The sequence below is a fragment of the Phascolarctos cinereus genome, unplaced genomic scaffold (genome assembly GCF_003287225.1).
Source record: "Phascolarctos cinereus isolate Bilbo 61053 unplaced genomic scaffold, phaCin_HiC Scaffold_3;HRSCAF=262, whole genome shotgun sequence".
In the NCBI taxonomy this organism is placed as follows: domain Eukaryota; kingdom Metazoa; phylum Chordata; class Mammalia; order Diprotodontia; family Phascolarctidae; genus Phascolarctos; species Phascolarctos cinereus.
In genome coordinates, this window is record NW_027555736.1 from 202,923,670 (window position 1) to 202,950,604 (window position 26,935).

At 38.4% G+C, this 26,935-nt stretch overlaps 1 protein-coding gene across 1 annotated transcript in view; it reads right to left on the reverse strand.

Moving 5' to 3' along the window:
* Positions 1-26,935, reverse strand: part of CATSPERB (catsper channel auxiliary subunit beta) — a 207,045-nt gene that overhangs the window by 158,008 nt on the left and 22,102 nt on the right. The window contains exons 5-9 of the mRNA XM_021004314.2: positions 25,550-25,645; positions 22,711-22,860; positions 10,871-10,969; positions 10,245-10,360; positions 7,199-7,231 (exon numbers count right to left, since the gene is read on the reverse strand). Coding sequence (XP_020859973.2) covers positions 7,199-7,231; positions 10,245-10,360; positions 10,871-10,969; positions 22,711-22,860; positions 25,550-25,645 — 494 coding nt within the window. The remainder of the gene's footprint in view (positions 1-7,198; positions 7,232-10,244; positions 10,361-10,870; positions 10,970-22,710; positions 22,861-25,549; positions 25,646-26,935) is intronic.

The window sequence follows — 26,935 nt, forward strand, 5'->3', positions numbered from 1 at the left end:
TTAAAATTAGGAAGGTTAAGCTGAGGCAATGTAAATAAAACGACAATACTACCTAAATTAATACACTTATTCAGTGCCGTACCAATTAAATCATGTGGAGGAACAAAAAGATCAAGAATATCAAGAGAATCAATGAAAAGAAAAAGTGAGAAGGAAGAGGGTCTAATACTACCTAAACTCAAACCATACTACACAACTGTAATTGTCCAAAACAATTTGGTGCTTTGAAGGAAATAGAGAAGTTGATCTGGTTGGAATAGATTGGGTACACAATGTGCATAAGTAAATGAGCACAGTAATCTAGGAAAAAACCCAAAGATCCCAGTTACTGGGGCAAGAATAAGACATAATTCCTTGACAAAGGGTTGGGAATAAGCTCAAAAAGGGTACATGATTTAGATACAAAGAGTGACACTGAAGGACACAGAGCCAAGATGGCAGAGAAAATTGTTGGCAGGAAGTTGCCTGAGCTCTCCTCAATTTCCCTTGAAACAACTTTAAATCACGCCTCAAAACTAATTCTGGAGTGACAGAACCCACAAAAGGACAGGATGAAACCATTTTCCAGGCCAGGATAACTTAGAAGGACTATTGGAAAGGTGTGTCTTACTTGGGTAAAAGGGAAGCACAGCCCAGCACAGGCAGTATCTGTGCAAGCCTAGTCCCAAGACAGATCAGCAACTGAGGCCCTGGTCCTGGCTCAGCAGGCCAGAAGCACTGAAGGCCAGCTATAAGGCCTCTACCCCCAGCACAACAGGCCAGCCACCATCCCCAGTCTTCCCCACCTCCACATGCAAAACAAGCTAGCCACCAGGCCTGAATCCTCCTGCATGACAGGCTACCTGCCAGCTCCAGAGGCCTGGGTGCACGAGGCCTTCAGATCAAGAAGGTTCGGACCGTGCCTCCTCTACGCCTAGGAGAAGGGCTCAATTTTAAAAATAATGACATAGGCTGGAAATGAGCCAAAAAAAAAAAAGCCTGACCATAGAAAGCAACTATGGCAACAGGGAAGATCAAAACACAAACTCAGAAAAGGACAACAATGTCAAAACACCTACATGCAAAGCCTTAAAGAGAAATATGAATTGGCCTCAGGCCCAAAAAGTCCTCCTGGGAGAGCTCAAAAAGAATTTTAAAAATCAAGTGGGAGAGGTAGAATAAAAATTCAGGAAAGAAATGAGAGTTAGAGAAGAGAATCAGGAAAAAAAGTAGTCAATGGCTTTGGTAAAGGAAGCACAAAAAAATGGGAAAAGATGTACAAAAATCCACTGAAGAAAACAATTCCTTAAAGAGTACAAATGGCCAAATGGAAAAAGAGGTACAAAAGCTAACTGAAGAAAATAATTATATAAAAATGGGAATCGGAGAAATGGAATCTAATGACTCTAGGAGACATAAAGATCCAATCAAACAAAATCAAAAGAATGGAAAAATAGAAAAAAAGGTAAAATACTTCATTGGAAAAACAACTGACCTGGAAAACAGATTCAGGAGATATAATTTAATACTATTATTAAATTAAATTAGTTTAACTAATTAATTAATTAATTATTAAATTGTTAAATTAAATTATTAAAATAATTTAAGAATTATTAGATGGGGCAGCTAGGTGGCACAATGGATAGAGCACAGGCCCTGGAGTCAAGAGGACCTGAGTTCAAATCTGGGCTCACATACATAACACTCACTGGCTGTGTGACTCTGGGCAAGTCACTTAACCCCAATTGCCTCACCGGAAAAAAAAAAAATATATATATATATATATGTATGTGTGTGTATATTTATATATATATATGTGTGTGTGTGTGTGTGTGTGTGTATATATAAAGAATTATTGACTACTTGAAAGCCATGATTAAAAAAAAAGAGGCAAAAAGGACAAATTTTTAAGAAATTAGCAAGGAAAACTGCCTGATATCCTAGAACCAGATAGTAAAATAGAAATTGAAAGATCCATTGATCACCTCCTGAAAGAGATTCTCAAATGAAAAGTCCCAGGAGTATTATCAACAAATTCTGGAATTCTCAGGTCAAGGAGAAATTACTGTGAGCAGTCAGAAAGAAACAACTTGAATATCAAGGAATCTATCAGGATTATACAGGATTTAGCAGCTTCTATATTAAAGCATCATAGGGCTTAGAATATGATATTCCAGAAGCAAAGGAGCTGGGATTACAAACAAGAACCAACTATCAAGCAAAACTGAGAATAATCTTTCAGTAGAAAAAAATGGACATTCAACGAAATGGGAAACTTTTTTTTTTCAGTGAGGCAATTGGGGCTAGGTGACTTGCCCAGAGTCACACATCTAGGAAGTATTACACGTCTGAGGCTGGATTTGAACTCATGTTCTCCTGACTCCAGGGCTGGTGCTGTATCCATTGGGCCACCTAGCTGCCCCACAATGGGAGACTTTCAAGCTCTCCTCATGAAAAGACCAGAGCTGAACAGAAAATTTAATTTTCAAATATGAGACTCAAGAGAAGCATAAAAAGGTAAAGAGGAAAGAAAAATCAGAACTTATTTAATAAGGTTAAATTGTTTATATCTGTACATAGAGAGATAATATTTGTAACTCTTAAGAACTATGTCTTTAAACTACAGTCAGGATAACACAAGATTGAATAGTTTTGACATTAAAGGATTGGAGGGCTTGAAATAAAATATTCTAGATGGCAAAAGAGCTAGCATTTTAACCAAGAATCACCTAGCCAGAAAAACTAAGTATAGTCCTTCAAGGGAAAACATGGATATTCAATGAAATGGAAGACTTTCAAGAATTCTTGATGAAAAGACCAGAACTGAATAGAAGATTTGACTTTCAAATAGAAGACTCAAGAGAAACATACAAAATGGGGTAAATTATCTGGCATAAATGAAGCATGGAAGAGATTTTACAGTGGTGGGGAAGATGGGAGAAATGGAGGAAGAGCACATGAACCTTACCCTTATCAGAACTGGCTCATAGAATGCCATCTAAGGGAGGGGGAAAGGGAGAGAAGCAAAGAAAATTTAAAACTCGAAAGCTTATGGAAGTGAATGCTGAAAACTAAAAATAAATATTTTTTAAAAGAATTGGCTCATAAGAAGGAAAACTCCCAGAAGTATTATAGCCAAATTGCAGAGTTCCCAGATCAAGGAGAAAATATTGTAAGCAGCCAAAAAGAAATAATTCAAATGTGATGGAGCCAGAGTCAGGGTAACACAAAGATTTAGCAGCTTCTATATTAAAGGAGTACAAAAGAGCTAGGATTACAACCAAGAATCACCTACCCAGCAAAATTGAGTATAATCTTTCAAGGGAAAAATGGATATTCAATGAAATAGGGGGCTTTCAAGCATCCTGATGAAAATACCAGAGCTGAATAGAAATTTTGAACTTCAAATAAAAGATGCAAAAGAATCATAAAAAGGTAAACAGGAAAGACAAATCATAAGGGATCTGATATGGTGAAACTGTTTAAATTCTTACATGGGAAAATGATATTTATAACTCCTAAAAACCTTCTTACTATTAGGGCACTTAGAAGGAGTAAACAGAAAGCAGAAATGTGAGCTGAATATGATGGTATAATTATTTTTTAAAAATAAAACTAAAGGTTAAGAAAGAATGTACTCAGAGAAGGGGAAAGGAAGAGGTAAACTGGGATAAATTATCTGACATAAAAGAGGCCTGAAATAGATTTTATAGTGGAAGGGGAAATGGGGGAAGCAAGGAGGAGAGCACATGAACCTTACTCTTATTAGAATTGGCTCAAAGACAGAATAACATACACACTCAGTTGGATGTAGAAATATAACTTAGCATACAGCAAAGTAGAAAGGGAAGGGGATAAGAGAATTGGGGGCGGAGGGCAGAGCTGACAGAAGGGAGGGCAGTTTGGGGGTGGTAAAAGTCAGAAGCAAAACACTTTCGAGAATAGACATGTAAAAAGAGAGTGAGAATAGGATAAATGGGGAAAATAGAATGGAAGGAAATACATAGTTGGCAATTATTACTGTGAAAAAAATTTCTACAGTGAGTTTCTCTGATAAAGATTTCATTTCTCAAACATATAGAAAACTGAGTCAAATTTACAGAAATAAGAGCCATTCTTCAATTGATAAATGGTCAAAAGACATGAACAGGAAGTTTTCAGACAAAATAATCAAAGCTATTGACAACCAGAACAGAACCAGCCTCTAACCTATAGGTGGTAGGAGTTGGACAGAGCAGGCTAGAGACAAGAAAGTCAGGACAAAAATACAAGTTTAATTTCAAAGTGAGGAAATGCTTGAGGTATTTCAGCTTCCAGGAGCCAGGATGGCTGAGTAAGAAGTAAGTCACTCTCACCCTCCCTTATTGACCTCTGAAAGCCCAGAAAGTATCATCTCAGGAAAAACCCTGGAATAGCTGAACCAGCAGAAAGACGAGGTACAGCAGTCTTGTAGCCCAGCAAGCTTAGGGGATTAACATTAAAGGCCCCTCTTGCTCTGGGAGAGGGATATAGTACAGAATGGGAGATATTCCAGCAAGCTAGTGGAAAGCCCCACCTCAGCATACCAGGGGGACTATTACTAATTGCATAAAAAATGCTCTAAATCACTAATAAGTAGAGAAATACAAATTAAAACAACTCAGAGGTACCTTCTCAAACACATCTGATTGGTTAAGATGACAAAAAGAAAATGAAAATGACAAATCATAGAGACGATGGGGGGAGGATGGATACAGCAACGTGCTATTGGTAGAATTGTAAACTGGTCCAACCATTTTAGAAAGAAGTTTAAAACTATCCCGAAAAGCTATTAATCTGCACATGCCTTTTGGCCCAGCATTACCAGGTCTATATACAAAGAAATCAAAGAAAGAAGAAAAGGACTCATGTACAAAGATATTTATAGCAGCTCATTTCATAGCAAAGAATAGGAAACTGAGAAAGTGTTCATCAGTTGAGGAATGGCTGAACAAGGTCAGGTATCTGAATGTGATGGAATACTGTTGTTCTATAAGAAATGATAAAGGGAATGGTTTCAGAAAAACCTAATGAAACTTGTACAAACCGCTATAAATTGAAGTGAGCAAAATGAAGAAACCAGTAAATACAGTACCAGACCTGAAGACTCATCTGTCTGAGTTCAAATCTAGCCTCAAACACTTACTGGCAGTGTGATACTGGACAAGTCACTTCACTCTGTTTGCCTCAGTTTCCTCACCTGTAAAATGAGCTGGAGAAGGAAACAGCAAACCACTCCAGTATCTTTCCCAAGAAAACCCAAATGGGGCCACAGAGAGTCGGACGTGACTGAAAAATGACTAAATAAATAAAAATCAATATATCAAGATAATCCACTTCAAAAGACTTACTAACCGATCAGCACAATGATCAACCACAATTTCAAACGATTCACAATGAAATATACTCTCCACTTCCAAACAGAGACCTGACAGCCTCAGAGCACAAATCAAAGCATATTATCTTTCTCTTTCTTTCTTTTGTTTTTGAAAATATTTCGTTTGTATGACTATATGTATTTGCAATAGGCTTTGTTTTTCTCACCTTCTTAACAAGTAAAGGAAGTGAGAATTCAGAATTCAAAAGAATAAGTCATCCTCTTAATACCAGAAATGCCTATATCGAAAAGGACACACACGAAGGCTGTGGTTAGGAAAACTGCTTCTATTAAAAATGTGCCTGTCAGTGAGATCACTTCATTTGCAGGAAACCACTTTTATTGTTTGTGTGAAGAAACAAAGCCTACTACCTATTTTGTAGGAATTCTCTGCTAAAGTGAAAAAGAAGGATATTCTATTCCTACCTTCTTTGCCTCACCACATATTGCCAGAAATTCTTTGCTATCTGGCCTCTGCTACTTCAAGAAGGAAAGGAAAGGAAAGAACTTTAGGCTTATTTTGTTGTTCTCTCACATCTGACTCTTCATGACCCCAATTTGTGGTTTTCTTGGCAAAGATACTGGAATGGTTTGCTATTTCCTCCTCTAGCTTATTTTCACAGATGAGTAAATTGAGGCAAACAGTGACTTGACTGAGGTCACACAGCTAGTGTCTGAGGCCAGATTTGACCTCAAGAAGATGAGCCTTCCTGACTCCAGGCCCAGCACTCTATCCACTGTGCCACCTAGCCATTTCTTCAGGCTTGTAGAATCCCAGAAAGTTAGATCTAAGAGCTTACTTTTTCCCCATCCCAGCCTCCCTTTACAAATGAAGAACCTGGAGAGGTTAAATAACTTGATCAAGATCACACAACTAGTTAGTAGCAGAAGAAGACCCAGACCTCAAATAAACCAAGTCTTAGCCTAGTGTTTCTTTCATCATTGAATCCAGTGATCCTTTTCTCTGTTCTTATGCTCACTGTCATCTCTGCAGCATTTGCCACTGTGGGGCAATCGCTCTCATGTAAATCTCTCAAGCCTTGGTCTCCCAGACAATTCAGTGACCAGAATGCAGTTACCAGCCTAATCTTCCTAAAAGAGAGCTTTCATCATGTCATTCCCCTGGAGAAGAGCTGATAATAACGCCCCATTACCTATCAGATCAAGGTTAAGTTGTGCAGTTAGATATAGCTGTGTATAAAATACTAGGCCTGATTTCGGGAGGACATGAGTTCAAATACTGATGCTGTAAACTTTACTAGTTGTTGGACCCTGGGAAGTCACTTAATTTCTCAGCTTCAATTTTTCCATATGTAAAATGAAGATAACAATAGCCCCTATTTCACAGGATGTGAGGATCAAGTGAGATAAATGTAAAGTGCTTTGCCAGCCTTAAAGTGCTATATAAATGCTAGCTATTATTAGTATTAGTACTATCATCATAATTACTATTATCCTTCCTATTCAACTTGCCAGGAGGATCATATCCTGACTTACCTTCCTGTTCCCTCACGTTGATTCCTGCTTATTTTCTCATGCTATTCTCCATACCTGGAATGCTCTTCTCCCTCCTTCCCACTGATCCAAATCCTAGCAGTACTTTAAGACACGATTTCACACCTCAAGTTTGCTACAACTTGTGATCCCTGTATCTTGCAACTTATCCTTTACACTTATTACCTGCTTGTGCCTTCTGGAATTGATTTTTTTTTCTTTAAAATTTAAATTGTCAAATGTATTACTCTCAGGTTTATAAAACAAATCCCAACCTATCTCCCCTACCCAGATTCCATTTTCCAGGCCTAGGAATTTATGATGTCTTACCGTATTATAACCACAAAACTCCATTCTTTCAAACTAGAAGTGAAAAGAAAAGATAAAAGATGATAATAAAACTGACTGTGAAAGGAAGCAATGAGACAAAGTGGGTTTAAATTGCAACAGAGATAAAGACATGATCAACCTGGCATTGAGGTTTGTCAGACACTGGAGTTGGTTTCTGAAATAACTATACATGCTACAGAATTTCAATCTTCTAATTTTACCCCACCACCTATGAGGATTAGTGAGGAAAATTATTGAAAACCTGCCCTTCCAGGTGCACCTAGAGAATCTTTCTTCTTCCCAACTCTTCTCTAATTGTGTTACTTTAATGCAGGCCTGCACACAGGCCAGTTGTAGCCCCCCAAAGGATTTTGGACAGCCTGGGGAAATTGTAGAAGATATAAAAGAAAGCAAAGAGTTAATGAGTGCTTTGTCCAGGCCCTGCTTTAACCCGCCTTCCACTAGGCACTACTGTGACAGTCATGTAACTTGGTGGGTGGGTTGCCACTGCTCACTGTCTCTGATTTGTCTCATGACCACAACCAACCATTGTCAGTCTGTTTCTAGTCTGAGAGGAGTGATTTCACGATCAATAAAAATCTTAAGTAATAAGTGTAATTAATTGATATTAATTAAAATTTTCCTCTTTTAATATGGTTTATTTGCAAAACAGTTTCATCATGAATTATACCTTTACTTAGAAAGTGAGCCACTAAAAACGTATCTACAGCCCAAAGAAGTTTAGCCTATTTTAATTTTGGCCCCTACTTACTGCTACTGTCCTTCCACCGCTTAACCTTCTTCCCCAAACCTCAGGATGTATAATCACCCCAGATTTCATACTTTCTAACTCTGAAATGACAATTTTTTTCTTTCTTTGCCTCCATACTCCTTATGAGAAATACCTGAATAACACCATCAGAAGAATCACAGAATCTAAAAAGGAAGGGACCTCAATGGCAATTTAGGCTAATTAGTGTATGATTAAGACCCTATTCCCCCACTTCAACAACAACAACAACAACACCACAAACATTCTCAGCAAATAAGCAAAAAGCCTCCAAGTAAAGACCACTGGCAATTGGAAACTTAACTGTCTATTCCACTTTAAGGAAGTTCTGATTACCCTACTATAAGGAAGATTTTCCTTATATCCAGCTAAAATTTGCCTTTTTTCTTAGCTTTTTCTCATATTTCTAGTTTCTAAGGCCAAAGAAAATTAGTCTAATCCTCCTTCCACATGATAGCTTTTAAAATCCTTGAGGCCAGCAATCACATAATGCCTTAGTCTTCTATTTTCCATGCTAATCACCTCTATGTCCTTCAACTAGTTTTTCCCATAACATTACTCCTACATTTTTTCCCTTACTCTCTATTTTACTCCTTGTAGGCCTCAGCTTTGCATTCTGACATGATGATGTTTGATATATGTGTTATGTAGTGTCTCAGAGCAAAACTGTCTTCTCACTCTTTCAAAAAATATCTGTAAAGATGACAAAAATAAAGTCAGTTATTCCTCATAAAATAAGCCTGCCCAAACAAAATCCCACCAACATTCAGAATTAAAATATTTAAAGTTCTCCTTCTATACAACGTTGACCTTTTAAGTGAGTGGGCATGCTTTATTTTGTCATTTTTACTGATATATTTTGTTTTCACATCATCTACATTTCTTAATATATCTTTCTCCCCTACCCCTCTCAGAGAGTCATCCCTCATAACAAACAATAAAAAAAGGAAAGGAAAAAGTTCAGCCAAGTTAAATATCGGTCAAGTCATCAGTATATGCAGCATTCAAAAGTCATAGTCTCTATATCTTTATAAAGAAGAGTGGAGAAGTATTCTCATATTTTTTTTCTTTGGGGCTAAACTTGATCATTATAATTGCATTGGAAACAACTTTATTCTATTGTTTTTCTTTCCATTTATTTGGTAGTCCTTGTGCATGTTGTTTTTCTGCTTTGGCTTGCTTCCCTTTGTGTGAGTTCTTGTAAACTTTTCTGTACTTCTCTCTCCCTTCCTCATATTCATCATTTCATGCAACGCAATAGTATCCCACTACATTCATATGCCACAATTTGTTTAGCCATCCCCCAGTGAATGGAAATCCACTTTGTTTCTAGTTCTTTGTTACTGTAAGAAGTGCAGTTATAAATATTCTGTCCTATGTAGAGCCTTTATTTTTAGTATTAACTTCATTGGGGTATATACTTAGCAGTGGGGTCTTGAGCTCAAAGAGTACAGATATTTTATTCATTTAGCCGGACAACTCCAGAGCACCTTTCCATAATGAATCCAACATTGACCCTTCTCATCTTTTGTCATTTCTGTTAGTTTCCTAGGCATGAAGTTGATCCTCAGAGTCATTTTGATTGGGCAAGAACATTTTATAAAGAACAGTTATTACCATTATTTTCATCAGCTAGGCTGACTCTATCCACAAGAAATAGAAATGTCTATATACCTTCATAGATGTTTCTCGTGGGGCCTCTATTTTGTGGAGGGGCTCAAGTTGGCCTTTATTCCTTTTCCTGCCCTGTTATTGATTTCTGGACTTTTAAACCTGGTTTCTGGACTTTTCAATGAACTTCCCTGAGCACCTGGGCCTCCTCGCCTTGAAAAATATAATTGCTTGGGTGGGCTTCTCAATCTGGAACATATCCCTCTCTATGGCCCACGCTCTGTTGTCATTGGTGAATTCCTCCTAAGGCCTCCATTTTGTAGAGCAGCCCAACCTAGTCTTGCTTCCCTTTCCAGTCCTGTTCCTAGCTACCAAACTTCAAAATCACGTTTTCACACTTGGTACCTCAATTTCCCACTGCTCCCTTCTAGGCTTTTCAGCTCTTTTTTGTGTGGTATCTGCTCAGAATAGGTGAGCTTTACTTGTATTTATATCCCTAGCACTTAGCGTAGTAGCTGGTACTTAGAAACTGCTTAATGTAAATGTACATTTCTTTCCTTTGTTCCTTGCTTCCTTCTCAAAGGTCTATTTACTTGATGCCAAGGTTATGTCTAAGACACATAGCTACAGACATGAAACACCTACCTTTAAAGTATCATTTGGGTAACGAATATCTGAACTTATAAAAAGGCCCATTGTTGAAAGGACCACTAAATGATAATTTGTTAAGATAAGGTCCACAAGCATAGATTTTTGGCACTCTAAAGAAGGAAAAATAACAAGACATCATTATAAGTTCATTTATGAATTGAAAGCACAATCACAGCGATCAGGATCAACATAAGTTATTTTCATAGCTTTGTTTTCTCTTCATGATATAGATGAGGAGAGATTATAATTGGGTAAATGTGACTTAGTTGTGTTGGCACAGTGCAATCCTGGGAATTAAAAACTCTTGGTTCCTAAACCTAATGTGACTGATTTGCCAATGAGCCTTCAGGGAGCTACAATGTCTCCAGTACTTTATTTCCTGTTTCTTCCCTTGTGACATTATGGAGCAATAACCCACTCAAGCATGCTATGAGACTTCAAAAGTCCTTGGGATTCTATACTTATCAACAGAGTTGAGTTGGAACTTAGAAAACAATTAACTCAAACTTCTCATTTTACAAGTGAAGAATCTAGAGTTTCAGGAAAGGATTTGCCTAATGTGCTATCAAGAGGTGGGAATAGAAGTGCTACCAATGAAATCTTTTGGCCAAAAAAGTTACCGTAATCATCCTGGAGAATGCAGATACTATTTGTGACATCATACCAAAGAGTTTCATCATTGTCCCAAAATCCAGAATAAGTCACACCAAAGAAATATCCTAAAAAAGAAATGCAAAATAAAGCTTTAAATGGGGGTAAATACAATTGGGGCAGCTAGGTGGCACAGAAGCTAAGAGCACTGGCCCTGGGCTCAGGAAAACCTTAGTTCAAATCCAGCCTCAGACACTTCCTAACTGTGTGAGCCTGGTCAGGTCACTTAACCCTATTTACTTCAATGTCCTCATCTGTAAAATGAGCTGGAAAAGAAAATGGTAACCCACTCCAGCATCTTTGCCAAGAAAACCCCAAATGGAGTCACAAAGAGTTGGATACAACTAATCAACTAAACAGCAACAACAATAAACACAAGAAAAATAAATATAAAGGCCCAAGATCAAACAATTCTTAAAAGATCTTAAGCAAATTCTATAGTGTCTGGCCAGCAGGCAAAACATTTTTGAGGCTACTACATACTGCTCTTCATCTTTATCACATCTCTCACAAACTAAAAAACACATTATTTTAATTGGTCAAATATAATACAAGGCCTCAGAACAAACACTTGATCGAATTTCTGGTCTAGTTAACACTGGGAAGAATATAAGAGAAGCTCACATTTCTATAGCATTATTTTTTAGTTAATTTATTTATTTTTAGTTTTCAACATTCACTTCCACAAGATTTTGAGTTTCAAATTTTCTCCCCATCTCTCCCCTCCCCCCACCCCAAGATGGCATGCATTCTGAACACTCCTTCCCCTGATCTGCCCTGTCTTCTATCACCCCCCCATCTCTCATTCTATTTTTCTGTAGGGCAGGATAGATTTCTATACCCCACTGCCTGTATATCTTATTTCCTAATTGCATGTAAAAACTATTTTTAACATTTGTTTTTAAAACTTTGGGTTCCAAATTCTCTCCCTTCCTCCATGCCCACCTATCCTCATTGAGAAGGCAAGCAACTCAATGCAGGTTATTCATGTGTAGTCATGTAAAACACTTCTATAATAGCCAAGTTGTAAAAAAACTAATTATATTTCCCTTCATCCTATCCTATTTATTCTATTCTCTCCTTTGACCCTGTCTCTCCTCAAAAGTGTTTGCTTCTGATTACCCCCTTCCCTAATCTGTCCTCCCTTCTATCATCTCCCCTTTCTTATCCCCTTCCCCCCCCATTTTCCTGTAGGTTGAGATAGATTTCCATACCCAATCAAATGTGTATATTATTCCTTCATTAAGCCAAATGCAATGACAGTAAGATTCATTCATTCCCTCTCACTTTCCTCCACCCCCGCTTCTCCTCCATGGTAAAAGCTTTTGCCTCTTTCTTTTATGTGAGATAATTTACCCCATGCTAACTCTCCCTTTCTCCTTCTCCCAGCACAATCCTCTCTCACTGTTTAACTTTATTTTTTAGGTATCATCCCTTCATCTTCAATTCATCCTATGCCCTCTGTCTATATATATATATATATATATATACCCTCCAACTGCCCTAATACTGAAAAAGATCTCATGTGTTACAAATATCATCTTTCCATGTAGGAATGTAAATCGTTCAACTTTAATAAGTCCTTTATGATTTCTCTTTCCTTTTTACCTTTTTATACTTCTCTTAAGTCTTGTATTTGAAAGTCAAATTTTCTATTCAGCTCTGATTTTTTCATCAAGAATGCTTCAAAGTCCTCTATTTCACTGAATCTCCATTTTTCCCCTGAATGATTATACTCAGTTTTGCTGGGTAGGAGATTCTTGGTTTTAATCCTAGCTCCTTTGACCTCTGGAATATCATGATCCCTTAATGTAGAAGCTGCTAGATCTTGTGTTATCCTGATTGTGTTTCCGCAGTACTGGCTGCTTACAATATTTTCTCCTTGACCTGAGAATTCTGGAATTTGGCTACAATATTCCTAGGAGTTTTCCTTTAGGGATCTTTTTCAGGATGTGATCAGTGGATTATTTCTATTTCTTTTTTACTCTCTGGTTTTAGAATATCAGGGCAGTTTTCCTTGATAATTTCTTGAAAGATGATGTCTAAGCTCTTTTTTTTTTGATCATGGCTTTCAGGTAGTCCAATAATTTTTAAATGATCTCTCCTGGACCTATTTTCCAGGTCGGTTATTTTTCAAAATGAGATATTTCACATTGTTTTCTATTTTTCATTCTTTTGGTTTTGTTTTACAATGTCTTGATTTCTCATAAAGTCATTAGCTCCCATTTGCTCCATTCTAATTTTTAGGGAATTACTTTCTTCAGTTGTGAAATGATTCAACCATTTTGGAGAGCAATTTGAAACTATACACAAAGGGCTACAAAAATGTGTATACCCTTTCACCTAGCAATAGCACTTCTAGGGCTGTATCCCAAAGAGATCATACAAATGGGAAAAGGACTCACATGTACAAAAATATTTATAGCAGCTCTTTTTGTGGTGGCAAAGAATTGGAAATTGAGAGGATGTCTATCATTTAGGGAATGGCTGAACAAGTTGTGGCATATGAATGTAATGGAATACTATCATGCTATAATGAATGATGAACAGGCTGACTTCAGAAAAACCTGGAAAGACTTGTATGGTCTGATGCTGAATGAAATGAGCAGAAGCAGGAGAATGTTGTATACAGTAACAGCCACTTTGAGTGATGATTAATATTGATAGACTTAACCCTTCTCAACAATACAAGCATCTAAGACGTCTCCAAAGGCCTCAGGAAGGAAAATGCTATCCACATACAAAGAAAGAACTATGGAGTTTGAATGCAGATCAAAGCATATTATTTGCTTTTTTTTTCTTCTGTTGTGTTTTGTTTCCTCTTTCTGGTGGTTCCTCCTATTGGTTCTAATTCTTACTTACAACATCACTAATGTGAAAATATGTTTAATAGGAATGTATATGTATAGCCTATATCAGATTGCGTGCTGTCTTGGGGAGGGAAATGGGGAGAGAGGGGGAGAAAAATTTAAAACTCGAAAGCTTATGGAAGTGATTGTTGATAACTCAAAATAAATTAATTTTAAAAAGGAATTACTTTCTTCAGTGAGCTTTTGGACCTTCTTTTCCATTTGGCCAATTCTGCTTCTTAAGGCATTCTTCTCCGCATTGGCTTTTTGGACCTCTTTTGCCATTTGGGTTAGTCTATTTTTTTAAGGTGTTATTTTCTTCAGTGTTTTTTTGAGGTCTACTTTAGCAAGTTGTTGACTTGTTTTTCATGATTTTCTTGCATCACTCTCATTTCTCTTCCCAGTTTTTCCTCTACTTCTTTTACTTGCTTCTCAAAATCCTTTTTAAGCTCTTCTATGGTCTGGGACCAATTCATATTTTTCTTGGAGGCTTTCGATGTAAGAACTTTGACTTTGTTGTCTTCTTCTGGTTATATGTTTTGATCTTCTTTGTCCCCAAAGTAAGATTCTATGGTCTGACTTTTGTGCTGTTTGCTCATGTTCCCAGCCAATTACTTGACTTTTTAACTCTGTTAAGGTGGGACTCTGCTTCCAGTGTGGAGGGTGTACGGTCCCAAGCTTCAGAGGTCTTGTGCAGCTGTTTTCAGAGGTACTTCCAGGGACCTGTAAATTTTCAGTTCTTCCCAGGTGATATGATCAAAGAAGAGGTGTTTACTCCTTTCCTGGACTCTGCTGTGGTCTATGAGTGACCACAAGCACTCTTTTCTGCCTTGGAACTGTGAGAAGGATTCTCTCTTCACTACCACCACAAGCTGTGCTACACCAGAGCTCCACTTTGCCACAGGACTGCCACCCAGGACTGCAACTCAGATCAAAGCATGGGAAAAGCAACAGAATCCTGCCTCAGCACCAGCAAAGAGATGCTTGCAATCCCCCCTCCGATCAGCCACTCAATCCCCACACCATCTATGGTCCAAGAACTCCAAAAGCAGCCATCGCCCTGGGGCTGTACCAGGACTAGAGACAGACCATGTTCCTTTCTCACCCAGGTCCAACAGACCTTTCCTACTGACCTTCTAAGTTGTCTTTGGTGCTTGTAAGTTGAGACATCTGAAAACTTCCACAACTCCCCTTGATTCAGTCCCTTTAGGCCTGCTCTAGGTTTGCTGAGGCCTGGTCTTTGCCTACATGGCCCACGCTGAACTGAGTTCCTCCCCTAACCCGGCACAACAGACCTTTCTCAACAACCATCCAGGTTGTCTTGGGCTGGAAATTTGTTTCACTCTATCTTTTTTGTGGATTCTACTGCTCTAGAATTTCTTTAGAGTCATTTTTTACAGGTATTTGGAGGGGTTTGGGAGAGAGTTCTAGCAAGTCACTGCTTTTACTCCGCCATCTTGGCTCCAACCCCCCATTGTTTTGCTTTGGTTTTTTTCATAAAGCACTTTGCTCACAGTGATCCTTACTGCTGTGGAGCCTATAAAAGCATTATCGACCCATTTCAATGAGATGAGAAAATCAAGTGTCAGAGTCAAACAGTTTAAGTAAAAAGCCATCACAAAGCTTAAATTCTGCTCATTTTCAAGCTAAATACCAGCTATTAGAAAGATATATTACATAATAACAAACTCATACACAGTAGCCAAACCATGAAAATAATCATTTGAGTGGCATAACATCTGAACTCCTTCTATAAAGAAAACATAACACCCATAGGAACAAACATATGTGTACTCACAACACCTACAAACTTGTTTCACGAGACTGATGCATAACCAAGGCACTCATACACCTAGTATCATTAATTATGAAAGATAAGTTAAATATATAAATACATAATTATATATATACATATGTGTGTGTACACACACATATATTTGTTTGTATGTTTATTTGCATACTTTCCCCCATTAACAGTGATGTCCTCCATGGCAGGGTTTGTCTTTTGCCTTTTTTTTGTGTGTGTCTCCAGTGCTTAGCACAGTACCTGGCACATAGTAGATTAAAAGATGTTTATTGACTGATAAGATAAATAAAGGAACAAAGAGGGAAGGAATAGACCCTTAAACTGGTTGTGATAATATCTTCTCAGTAGCATGGAACAAAAAAGTAGTTTGTTTTCACTTCTACCAGGTATTGAACCATCTCAATTTCAGAGCTATTATTTCATGAGTTTTCATGTAGGGTGAATCTCCAAAGATGAGAATGTACTTTGATTTCTCCCCTGTCTTCTGAATGTAAAACAAATGGTGTTAGCTCCAAAAGTAATGACTATGCTTGCCTGATCTATTCTATATAGGTACTCTTCCATTTATTTTAAATTCAATCCTCAATCCCCAAATCATTTATTGAACACATACTACGTCCAAGGCACTGGACATACTGGAATACACAGAGAAGGCTCTGTGATCCTACGAGTATGAGTACACACCATCCATCAGCTGAGATGGCAATACAATCAATTAATCAACAAGCATTTATTAAATAATACCATCTGCCAGGTATTGTTCTGGGACTACAAACATAATAGTGAAATAGTCTCTAACCTTAAGGCACTTATATTCTAATGGGAAAAACTGCATATATGTATGAGTATATAGAAAATACACATAAAATACATTCAAGGTGACCATGGAAAGGCAAGTGCTAGCAATAGGAAGACCAAGAAATGCTTCCTGCTTGATCTAGGTCCTGAAAGAAACCAGAGATTCTTCAAAGCAGAGGTGAGGAAGGAATGAGTGCATTCTAGGAAGGGAGGAGTTGGCACAAGGAAAGGATTACTGGTAGACCAAGTATCCTGTGTGAGAAACAGCAAGAAATACAGTTTTGCTAAAATAGAATACATACAGTAATATTTAAGAAGACTGGAAAAATAGGAAGAAACCAGGTTGTAAAGAGCTTGAAATACCAAACAGAGGAGACTCTATTTGTTCTTAGAGGCAATTTGGAGGCACTGGAATTGATTGGGTGACATGATTAGAACTTCATTTTAGAAAAAATCAATTCAATATTTCTATAAGGGATGAATTGCAATGGGGAGTGACTTGAGTCGGGGAGGTTAAGTAGAAAGCTATTGCAGTAGTCCCAGAGAGAGGGGAAGAGAGTCTAAATGATATTTTTCATAGATTTCATATAATTCCCCTTTTCTTTACTCACTCAGAAAACCCCACATTATGACTCCTCATTGCCTGTCATGCAATAGCCTTCTAATTGGTCTCCCTGTCTCTTCTCACTCCAATACATCTTCTACTAAAGCAATATCCCTAAACATATCTGATCATGTCAGACCCTACACTCCTACCCAACCTGCAGGGTCAAATATAGTGTTCTGATTTATATTTAAAGCCTTCACCACCCTTCCTACTTTTCTAGTCTTCTTCTCACATTACTCTCTTCCAGGCATTCTAAGGTCCACTAATATTGACCTACTTGCTCTTCTATACATGACACTCCCATCTCTGTGCTTTTGCACTGCCTAACCCCCATGCCTGCAATCTTCTCCCTCAACCTCCTGGAATTACTTATTTCCTTCAAGACTCAGCTCAAATGATAAACTCTGCTGGAAGCCTTTATCAATCCCTATGGAGAAAAATGTGACATGTGATGATATGTGAGAAATGCTGCAGAGGTAGAAACAAGCATTTGGCAACTGGTTAAAATTTTAAGGGTATTCAGTCTTGGGTAAGGTTTTTCATTGTCTGTTCTAGGTTGTCAATTTTCCTTGCCATTCTTTGGTCCCTAACTTTTCCATTCTGCAGTTCTTACTTCATTTACTCCAGGTATTTTTCCAGTGTCTGTGGCCAGGATGTTTTTTACTTTCTCTCAGGTTTTACCTAGACTCATTACAGAGTTGGTATCCTCTTCAGGCTTCAACTCCTGGACATCTCTGAAACCAATGTATTTCTTCTTCATGGTCAGATTTGTCTTCAATTTGCTCATAAGAAGCATGGTGAGTCAGGCTCCTTTCTGCCCTGAGTATAGTGGGCCAGAAAAGGCCCCTCCTTCAAAGTTCTCCAGGGTTCTGCCTGCAGGATCCCCTTTCTCACAAGGCTCTTGACCTCTGCTTGCTATAGACTTAGCCTGATGTTTTTCCCCATTGATGCTACACTCAGTGGTTACTCCTATGCTGGTCAATACAGGCTTCAGTCACCACTTGGGCTGGATTTTGCCAAGGACCTTTGACCTCAAGCTTGGCTGGGTCAATGAGACCCAGTGGACCAATCAGAAATGCCCTGAGGCTGATCCCTCTTCTAGGCTAGAAATTAATTGGTACCCTGTTGGACCTGGGTCAGCCTCAGACACTATTTCTGGAGTGCTGTGATGGACCAGACTTAAATGGCCTAAAGCTACATATTCATTCTCTCCCCTCTCTCTCTCTCTCTCTCTCTCTCTCTCTCTCTCTCTCTCTCTCTTGAACTGAGTATATGCAGCCAACTACAGGTTTATGGAAGGCTTTGGCCTCTGCAGGGAATTTGGGATCCTCTCAGAACACCACCTACAGCCATAGGATTTGGAAAATACTAGGCTTGGGTGCTCTGAAGCTCAGATATGGAATGCTGACATTATACAGATGGCTTTAAGTGGGATTGCTCTAACTGGTTTATCTCAAGAACTCTATAGAACTCTGGGTTACCCCTATGTGGATTTCTGGAATGGATAAAAAGCCTAGAAGTAATTCTTTATGTGATCTGGTAGAGTAGAGATCACCTCTATGACGAGACGATGAGAAGGATCTGGGATTTTCTGTGTCCTAATATGCAACCAGGGGCGTAAGGTATCTTCAGGGAATACTAGTACCATAAGTGTGAGGGGTGCTTTCCACCTTTGGTGTCCACCTGTTCCACCTAACTTTCATCTGTGGCTGCAAGGACCTACAGCATGCATAGAAGCCACACCCCAGTAAACTAAGAGGTCTCAAATCCATCAGTGAGTTACGGGGGCATCTACCCAAGCATGTGAACACTTCCACTGGTGGAATAGGCAGATGGAACAATTTTTTTTTTCCAATGGCCACGAAGGCAGCTAAAGCAGGTGCTGTGGAGTACTTAGAGCTTGGTTAGACATCGAAGACACCAAGGTCATCCACTGCATCTTGAGCCATTACCAGTTGTCTTGACTCTGTCCTGCCCCTGGACTGTGATGACACTGGAGGAGAGAGTGAGGCTGACATCATACAATTCTGCCTCACTTAAATCCAATTTATGCATGACTCAATGGCATCACTCATGCCATTTTACCATGTTTACCTATCTCAAAGCCATGCGGCAGCAGGCAAATGGTGAAGCAGCAGGTACAGATACACTGGGAACTGTAGGCAAAACCCTGCACACAGGCAGCCCAGGCCATAGGGTCATCATCTCACTGGAAGCAGCAGTGGGATTTGGCAGCTCCCAGAATGACTGAGAAGTCTTTTAAGGATTGCACTGCTCACCTCCTAGTGTGAGGAAGGGACAAAAATAGGTGACTCTGACTGATCATAGACTTATCCTCTCCAAGTTAAATATTCACATTCAACAAAAGCAGGAGCCCCAAAGCAAAATGACTATCAAAAGAATTCATGTCAGTAGATCAGAGCTCTTCTCTGAACAGAAATAGTTTGTTGCTAACTTGGAGGGAAAGTTGAGCCAACAAACAGCTGGCAACAGTGCAGCAGAAAAGGAGTGGGTAGCTTTCAGGGATTTGGTGTATAGCACCTCATTTGATCATAAACATTAAGACTGGTTTGATGGAAATGAGGAAATTCACTAGCTGCTAAATGAAAACACAAGAATTCCACGGGGTTTACCAGTAGGATAGTTCATCCATCTCTAAGATGTCAGTATTTAATTCCATCAAAAGTATAAGCAAAACTTAGAGAGATGCAGAATTCTTGGCTCAGTGAGAAGGCAGATGAAATTCAGTCTTATGCTGATAGTAACAATTGAAAGCACTGTTATGATGTCCTAAAGGTTATTTATGGGCCAAAGACCTACAGTGTATCTTAACTTCTTAGTGCTGAGGGAGCCACATTGATTAGTGATAAGGATATGGTCCTAGAAAGATGGGCTGAACTCTTCCATAGTGTTTTCAACAGACTGTCATCAACGAAGCCACTGACCATTTACCTCCAGTTGAAGTCAATCCCTCCCTAGTTGAAGTTCCAGTTGAAGAAGAGGTTTTGAATACCATCAGGCTCCTTTCATGTGGCAAAGCACCTGGTACTGATTCTATTCCATCTGAGATTTACAAAGTGTGTGTGTGTTGGGAGGGTCCTTTGCTCATACAAAAGTTGACTGCAATTTTATGGGTTATATGGCAAGAGGCGGTTATCCTCCAGGAGTTCAAGGATGCCTCCATTGTGGATCTCTATAAAGGTAAAGGAAATAGATTGTTTTGTCACCATCACGGGGGATCTCTCTCTTAGTCATTGCCAGCAAGATTCTTGCCAGAATCCTCTTTAATAAGCTGATCCTTCTCCTGGAAGATGGTCATGTACCTGAGAGCCAGTGGGGCTTCAGAAAGGGCCAAGGAACAGTTGATATGGTGCTTGCTGCCTGACAACTCCAGCAGAAATGCCAGGAACAGAACAGAAATCTGTATACAACATTCATAGATCTGACCAAGGTCTTTGATATTGTCAGTCATGAGGGTTTATGGAAAATTATGTCAAAATTTGATTGCCTGGAGAAGTTCATCAGAATTGTACATCAATTTCATGATAACATGCTTGCCCGGGTTATGGATAATGGACAATGTTCTTGTGGTTTCCCAGAGTCACCAATGGATTGAAACAAGGCTGTGTGCTTGCTCTCATGCTTTTTTTATTTGAAGACAGGTTTTATTTAGTTAGTAGCCTGCATTTCATTTTTTTAAATTTATTTATTTATTTTTAGTTTTCAACATTCACTTCCATAAGATTTTGAGTTCCAAATTTTCTTCTCATCTCTCCCCTCCCCCTCAGCCCAAGACAGTGTGAAATTTGATATAGGCTCTACACATACATTCATATTGAACTTATTTTCACATTAGTCATGTTGTAAAGAAGAATTAGAACCAATGGGAGAACACATGAGAAAGAATAAACAAAAAAGAGAGTAAATAATATGCATTCAGAGTTCATAGTTCTTTTTTCTGGATGTGGACAGCATTTTCCATCATCAGTCATTTGGAGTTGTCTTGGATCATTGCATTGCTAAGAAGAGATGAGTCTATGAAAGTTAGTCATCATACAATGTGGCTGTTACTGTGTACAACATTCTCCTGGTTCTGCTCACTTCACTCAACATCACTTCATATATGTCTTTCCAGGTTTTCCTGAACTCTGCCTGCTCATCATTTCTTATAGCACAACAGTATTCCATTACAACCATATACCACAACTTGTTCAGCCATTCCCCAACTGATGGGCATCCCCTCAATTTCCAATTCTTGGCCACCACAAAAAGATCTGCTATGAATATTTTTATACATGTGGGTTCTTTTCCCATTTGTATGATCTCTTTGGGATATAGACCTAGAAGTGGTGTTGCTGGGTCAAAGGGTATGCACAAGTTTCATAGCATAGTTCCAAATTTGGGCATAGTTCCAAATTGCTCTCCAGAATGGCTGGATCAGTTCACAACTCCACCAACAATGTATTAGTGTTCCAATTTTCCACACCTTCTCCAGCATTTCCCACATTTTCTCCAGCATTTATCATTTTCCTGTTTTGTCATGTTGGCCAATTTGATAGGTGTGATGTGGTACCTCAGAGTTGTTTTGGTTTGCATTTCTCTAATCAATAATGATTTAGAGCATTTTTTCATATGCCTATAGATAGCTTTAATTTCTTTATCTGAAAACTGCCTCCCATGCTTTTTAGTATGATATTTTTCTGCTATGTTATCAAATGCCTTCAATGAGGATGAACACGGCATCAAGGTCAGCTACTGCACTGATGGTAAATTCTCCAACTTGAAAAGGCTACAAGCCAAGACCAAAGTGGATGGAGTGTTGATGCATGATTTTCTGTTTGCTCTGATTGTTTACTCAATGCAGCCTCTGAAGCTGAAATACAACAAAGTATGCATTGATTCTCTGCTGCTTGTACTCATTTTTGCCTAACAATTAACACCAAAAAAAAAAAAACCACAGATGCTCCAAGAGCCACCACCACACCACCCATACGTAGAACATTAGTTACAGCAAATGGAGAAGTTCTGAATGTTGTGGATAAGTTCACTTACCTTGGTAGTATACTTTCCAGGGATGTACACATTGAAAATGAGGTTGATGCACACATTGCCAACCAAACTGAAGGTCCACAGAGCCATTGTGCTGACCTTGTTGCTGTATGCCTGTGAAACCTGGACAGTATACCAGCACCATGCCAGAAAATTGAATTGCTTCCATTTGAATTTTCTTAGGAAGATTCTGAAGATCACTTGGCAGGATAAGACATTGGGGTCCTTTCTTGAACTAAACTGCCAAGGATTCAAATTCACATTCTACTGCACAGTGCATAACTCTGATGGGCTGGCCACATTATTTGAATGCAAAACATACACTTGCCAAAAAGACTGTTTTATGGAAAACTCACATGGGGCAAGAGTTCATATAGTGGTCAGAAGCAGCAATACAGAGACACTCTCAAGGCTTCTCTTAAGAACTTTGGAATTGATTATGTGACATGAGAGACACTGGCACAGGACCACCCAGCATAGCATGCCCTCATCAGAGAAGGTACTGTACTCTATGAGGAAATCAGAACTGAAGTAAAGCAGGAATTATACTTTTTTTTTGTATTTATATCCCTAGTACTTAGCACAATGCCTTGCATGTAGTAAATTTGTAATAAACACTTTTTTCATTCATTTATTGATTCAGTCACTGTGCACTACTAGCATTATATAAATATTCAAAATTTAAAGCCATAAACTTACCGGCAACCGTTTCATCAATTATCATACCAATTATTGCTACATCATTAGCACATGGATTTCTTGCAATCTTGAGACCTAACAAATGCTTAACCATTTTTCGTATGGTAGAAGGGTGCACACTTATCCCAATTTGCCAATGAAGAATAGGCTCTGTGGAATAAATAAATTTATGTATTAAAATTTATATCCATATTTATCAAAATTAAACTTTCTGTCACTTACTTTGGGGGCATCATGCTGAGAGAAATGATTACTAATAGCCAATGATGTGGGGAGATTAAGGGTTCCCATATTTTTGTAAAGTGCTCATTTTTAAGCTCAATCTCTGAAAGTTGAATTAACTTTCTCTTTGGTCATGGTCAGACCCCACCCAACCTTACAAGGAATCTCCAAACTAAGATAAATTCCTACCCATTCTGTTCCACTCAAGCAAGTTTGGGTAGAGGTAGATCCTTTATCTAGATTGCCCAGTGCTGGGGGTGGTCTGGTGTAGAAATAATCTCTTTGTCCAAGAGTGACATGATGTCACTCTCTCAGCCTTTCATTGGAGTGAGCCCACTTCTCATTGTAATATTCATTCTCTCATTAATTGTTAATCAATCAAGTTTGACAGATTTGCCGGTCAGATTGCCACCTTCTGGAACAACCACTTTTCCAAAGGCATATAAGCCCTAAGCCCACCGCCATGATTGTCTTTGGCTGTCAAGAGCACCACTGGCCTTTTTTATTAATAAAATGCTAGCATTATTAATAAAATGACTAATGACACAGAAATTGTGTCTCTAATTATGTCTCTCAAACTTTTTAAATGTCACACTAAGTGAGTATGGGATATTACTATACGGATGTGTTCGGCATCTCAAACTCAGCATGTTCTATTTAAGCTTCCTAAATCTGCTTCCCATTCTGACTCTATTATTTTTTGCTGGTGGTATCTTTATGCAGTCTACCACTCTAAGGTTAGCACAGTGCCTGGAATATTGTAGGCCTTTAATAAATATTCATTGTGGATTGATTGATTGATTGATTGATTGATTACTCACTCATCCCTCATACTTAGCAGTGCCTAGATCCTGTTCATTTCACCTCCACAACATTTCACGTTAGCCCTCTTCTCTCCTGCCACCACCACCACCCTAATTCAGGGCTAACACCTGACTGAACTATTGTAATAATTGCAAGCAAATGACACATGTCCTCTGATATATCCTCTCTCTCTTCCCTTCTTCCCCGACTAAGAAGGAAACAATCCCATTAACTGCTTTACTCCTCTGATTTTTGTCTTACCTTCTTTCTCTCATAAAGTATTAAAAGCAAAAGCAGATTTCTGCTGTCAGGAGTGAGAGCACCGTCTGCTTCATATCCAAATTATTGTCTTCCTCTTTCCTTACTGTCCTACTGCCAACTTTTATTCCCCTTTATATGAAATATATATCTATGTACAAACACACACACACACACTTATGTACAATTATGTATACGTATATATGTGTACATATATATACACATACATGATTACATTTTATTTATATACACATATATACACATATATATACATATATACGTGTGTGTATATATATATGTGTATATATATATACATATATATGTATATACATATATATATATACATAAACACACACATATGTGGAGTGCTAATCTTTGTTGGGTGATTAATGCCAAGACAACCAGAATTTCAGGGAAAGACTTGGATCTTTGTGAAGAGTGAGAAACATCTCCACTTCAACCTGAGACATAGAGAGGGGGGACAAGAAAGGGTAGTGAATCTATGTGAAAGTCACCAATGCCATGTAGGTGCATTGAGAACATAATACTCTTCGGCCAGTACAAATTTCCATAAACAGCAGAGTTGATATAAAGAAAGAGATTGATAATATAAGTTTCGATTGACCCCTAGACCTAAAAGAATTCAGCCCTTGAGACAAAGGTTAGCCAAGACTCAGGAAAGGGAATCTGTGTTATCATATATATTTGCATGCAAGTCCCGTTCCGATAAGTCTTATAAGGTATGTCTTATACATGGGTACTATACAAAGTATCTTTTACCTGTGTTTACATGTGGTTGTTCAGGTGATTCAGTCATGTCTGACTCTTTATGACCCCATTTTTGTTCTTCTTGGTGAAGTTACTGGAGGGGTTTGCCATCTCCTTCTCCAGCTTATGTTACAGGTGAGGAAACGGAAGTAAACTGGGTGAAGTGATTTGCCCAGTGTCACACAGCTAGTAAGTGTCTAAGTCCAGATTTGAATTCAAGAAGATGAGTTCCTGAGTCTAGGCCTGGTATTCTTTACACTTCACCACCTAGCTGCCATCAATTACAAGTAGAGCTCCACCTATTAAAGCTTCCACCAGTGCACGATCCCCTAGTAAAACCCTATGCCAGTGGATATCTCCCTTACTTCCTCTCATATTCTTTAAATGTGTGGCTATGACTCTGTTAAAATGAACATGTGGGCACTCTCTCTAGGTTCTTCTTTGCAGGTGGGTACCCCCAAACAACTTTCTATGCACACATGCCAAAAAATCTTAACGCATCTAAACATGATATATAAACAAATCATTTGTGTAGTCTTGGGCGAACCCTTCCCGTATCTAGCCTAAAGTGTGGAACTGGTCCAGATGACCTCTAAGTTTCTTTCCAGCTTTCACATTCTATGAGCCTACAAGGTTTGGTTTTGTTGTTGTTGTTGTTTTGCATTCAGAGGAAAGGACCTGATTTTTCACCACACCACACTGACGTAAGGACAAACAACATTTCAACTTGTTTTTAGTCACTCACTAGTGAGAATTTACAGTATTTCTTTTGTCTTACAGCATTTACCTCGGACAAGGTCCAGTAGTGTTCCTTCAGTCACGTAAGTTTCTAATCCCTCTTGAAGTGTAATAGTTACAAACCATTCTTCTACTGGATTAATATCTGTTGGCAAAGAAAAGGCAGAGCATCATTAAACAGAAAGAGAATCTGGGAACAGTTCTTTTTATATTACATCAATAACTGCAACAAATAGAACTGTAGGTAGTTTGGGAAATTACCATTGTATAAGAGCTTTAGGCCTGTCCTATCTACTTATATTTCTAAAGAATATATTGCATATTGCTGTTTATACTACGAGTAGTCAAGAGATAGTATTGCCTTAAGCAACTATGACAAGCTTTCTTTCCCTTAAGCAATTTTCTGGTTCAATTTGCTATAGTCACTTAACTATTAACATGTAATCTTTTTTTCTCAACACATTTCCAAATCCTCCACTCATCTACTGTATCTCATCGATTCAACTCCATTTTATATACCTTTATGTGTACCATAACTTTTTACCTCCCATTCCCCATTAGCTTTGAACCATCTTCACTTGATTTTTCTATATTCTCAAAAGATTATAACTTGTTCAACTATATTGCAATGAGTATTTATTGAATGCATACATTGTGCCAGGCACTGTGCTTAGATCTGGAAATAGAAGGACAAAAAATTAGAGCAATAGTACCTGTCCTTAAAGAGCTTACATTATATTGGAGGAGACAATATGTGTATAAGTAAGTTCATACAGAATAAATACATGGCAGCTTTGGAGAGTACTAAGCAACTAGGAGTCGCTACTAGGACTAGCAACCAGTCTTCAGGAAGATAATGGAGCTTAAGCAGAGCTTAAGCTCCCAAAGATGAGAGATGAAGTGCTATGTGTGAGGAATAGTTATATGTATATAGTTATAAGTATAACCATTTGTATATATGTATATGTGTGTATATATATATATATATATATGTACACACACACACACACACACACACACACACACACACACACACAGAATGTAACATAAATCCCTGAATTCTGTGGTCTGTACAAATTGGCTTTGCTATTCCTCACACAATGATGATGGAAAAAAGTTTTGAAGCTTGTGAGCATCTTTATGTGCTAAATAGAGGAGATCACATTTTATATTAGAAGCAATAGAGAGCCCCTAGAGTTTGTTGAGGAAGAAAGTGACATGGCCAGACTTTCATTTGAGGAAAAACACTTTGACTGCTAAGTGGAGAAAGAATTGGAGTAGAAAAAGACTTGTGGCAGGGAAGCTATCACAATACTTTGGGCTAGAGGTAATGACAGACTTAATCAAGATGGTAGTTGTGTGGACAGTACGAAGGGCAATCCAAGAGGTGTTGTGGAGGTTAAAAGGCTAGAATTTGGCCACTAATTGTAAATGT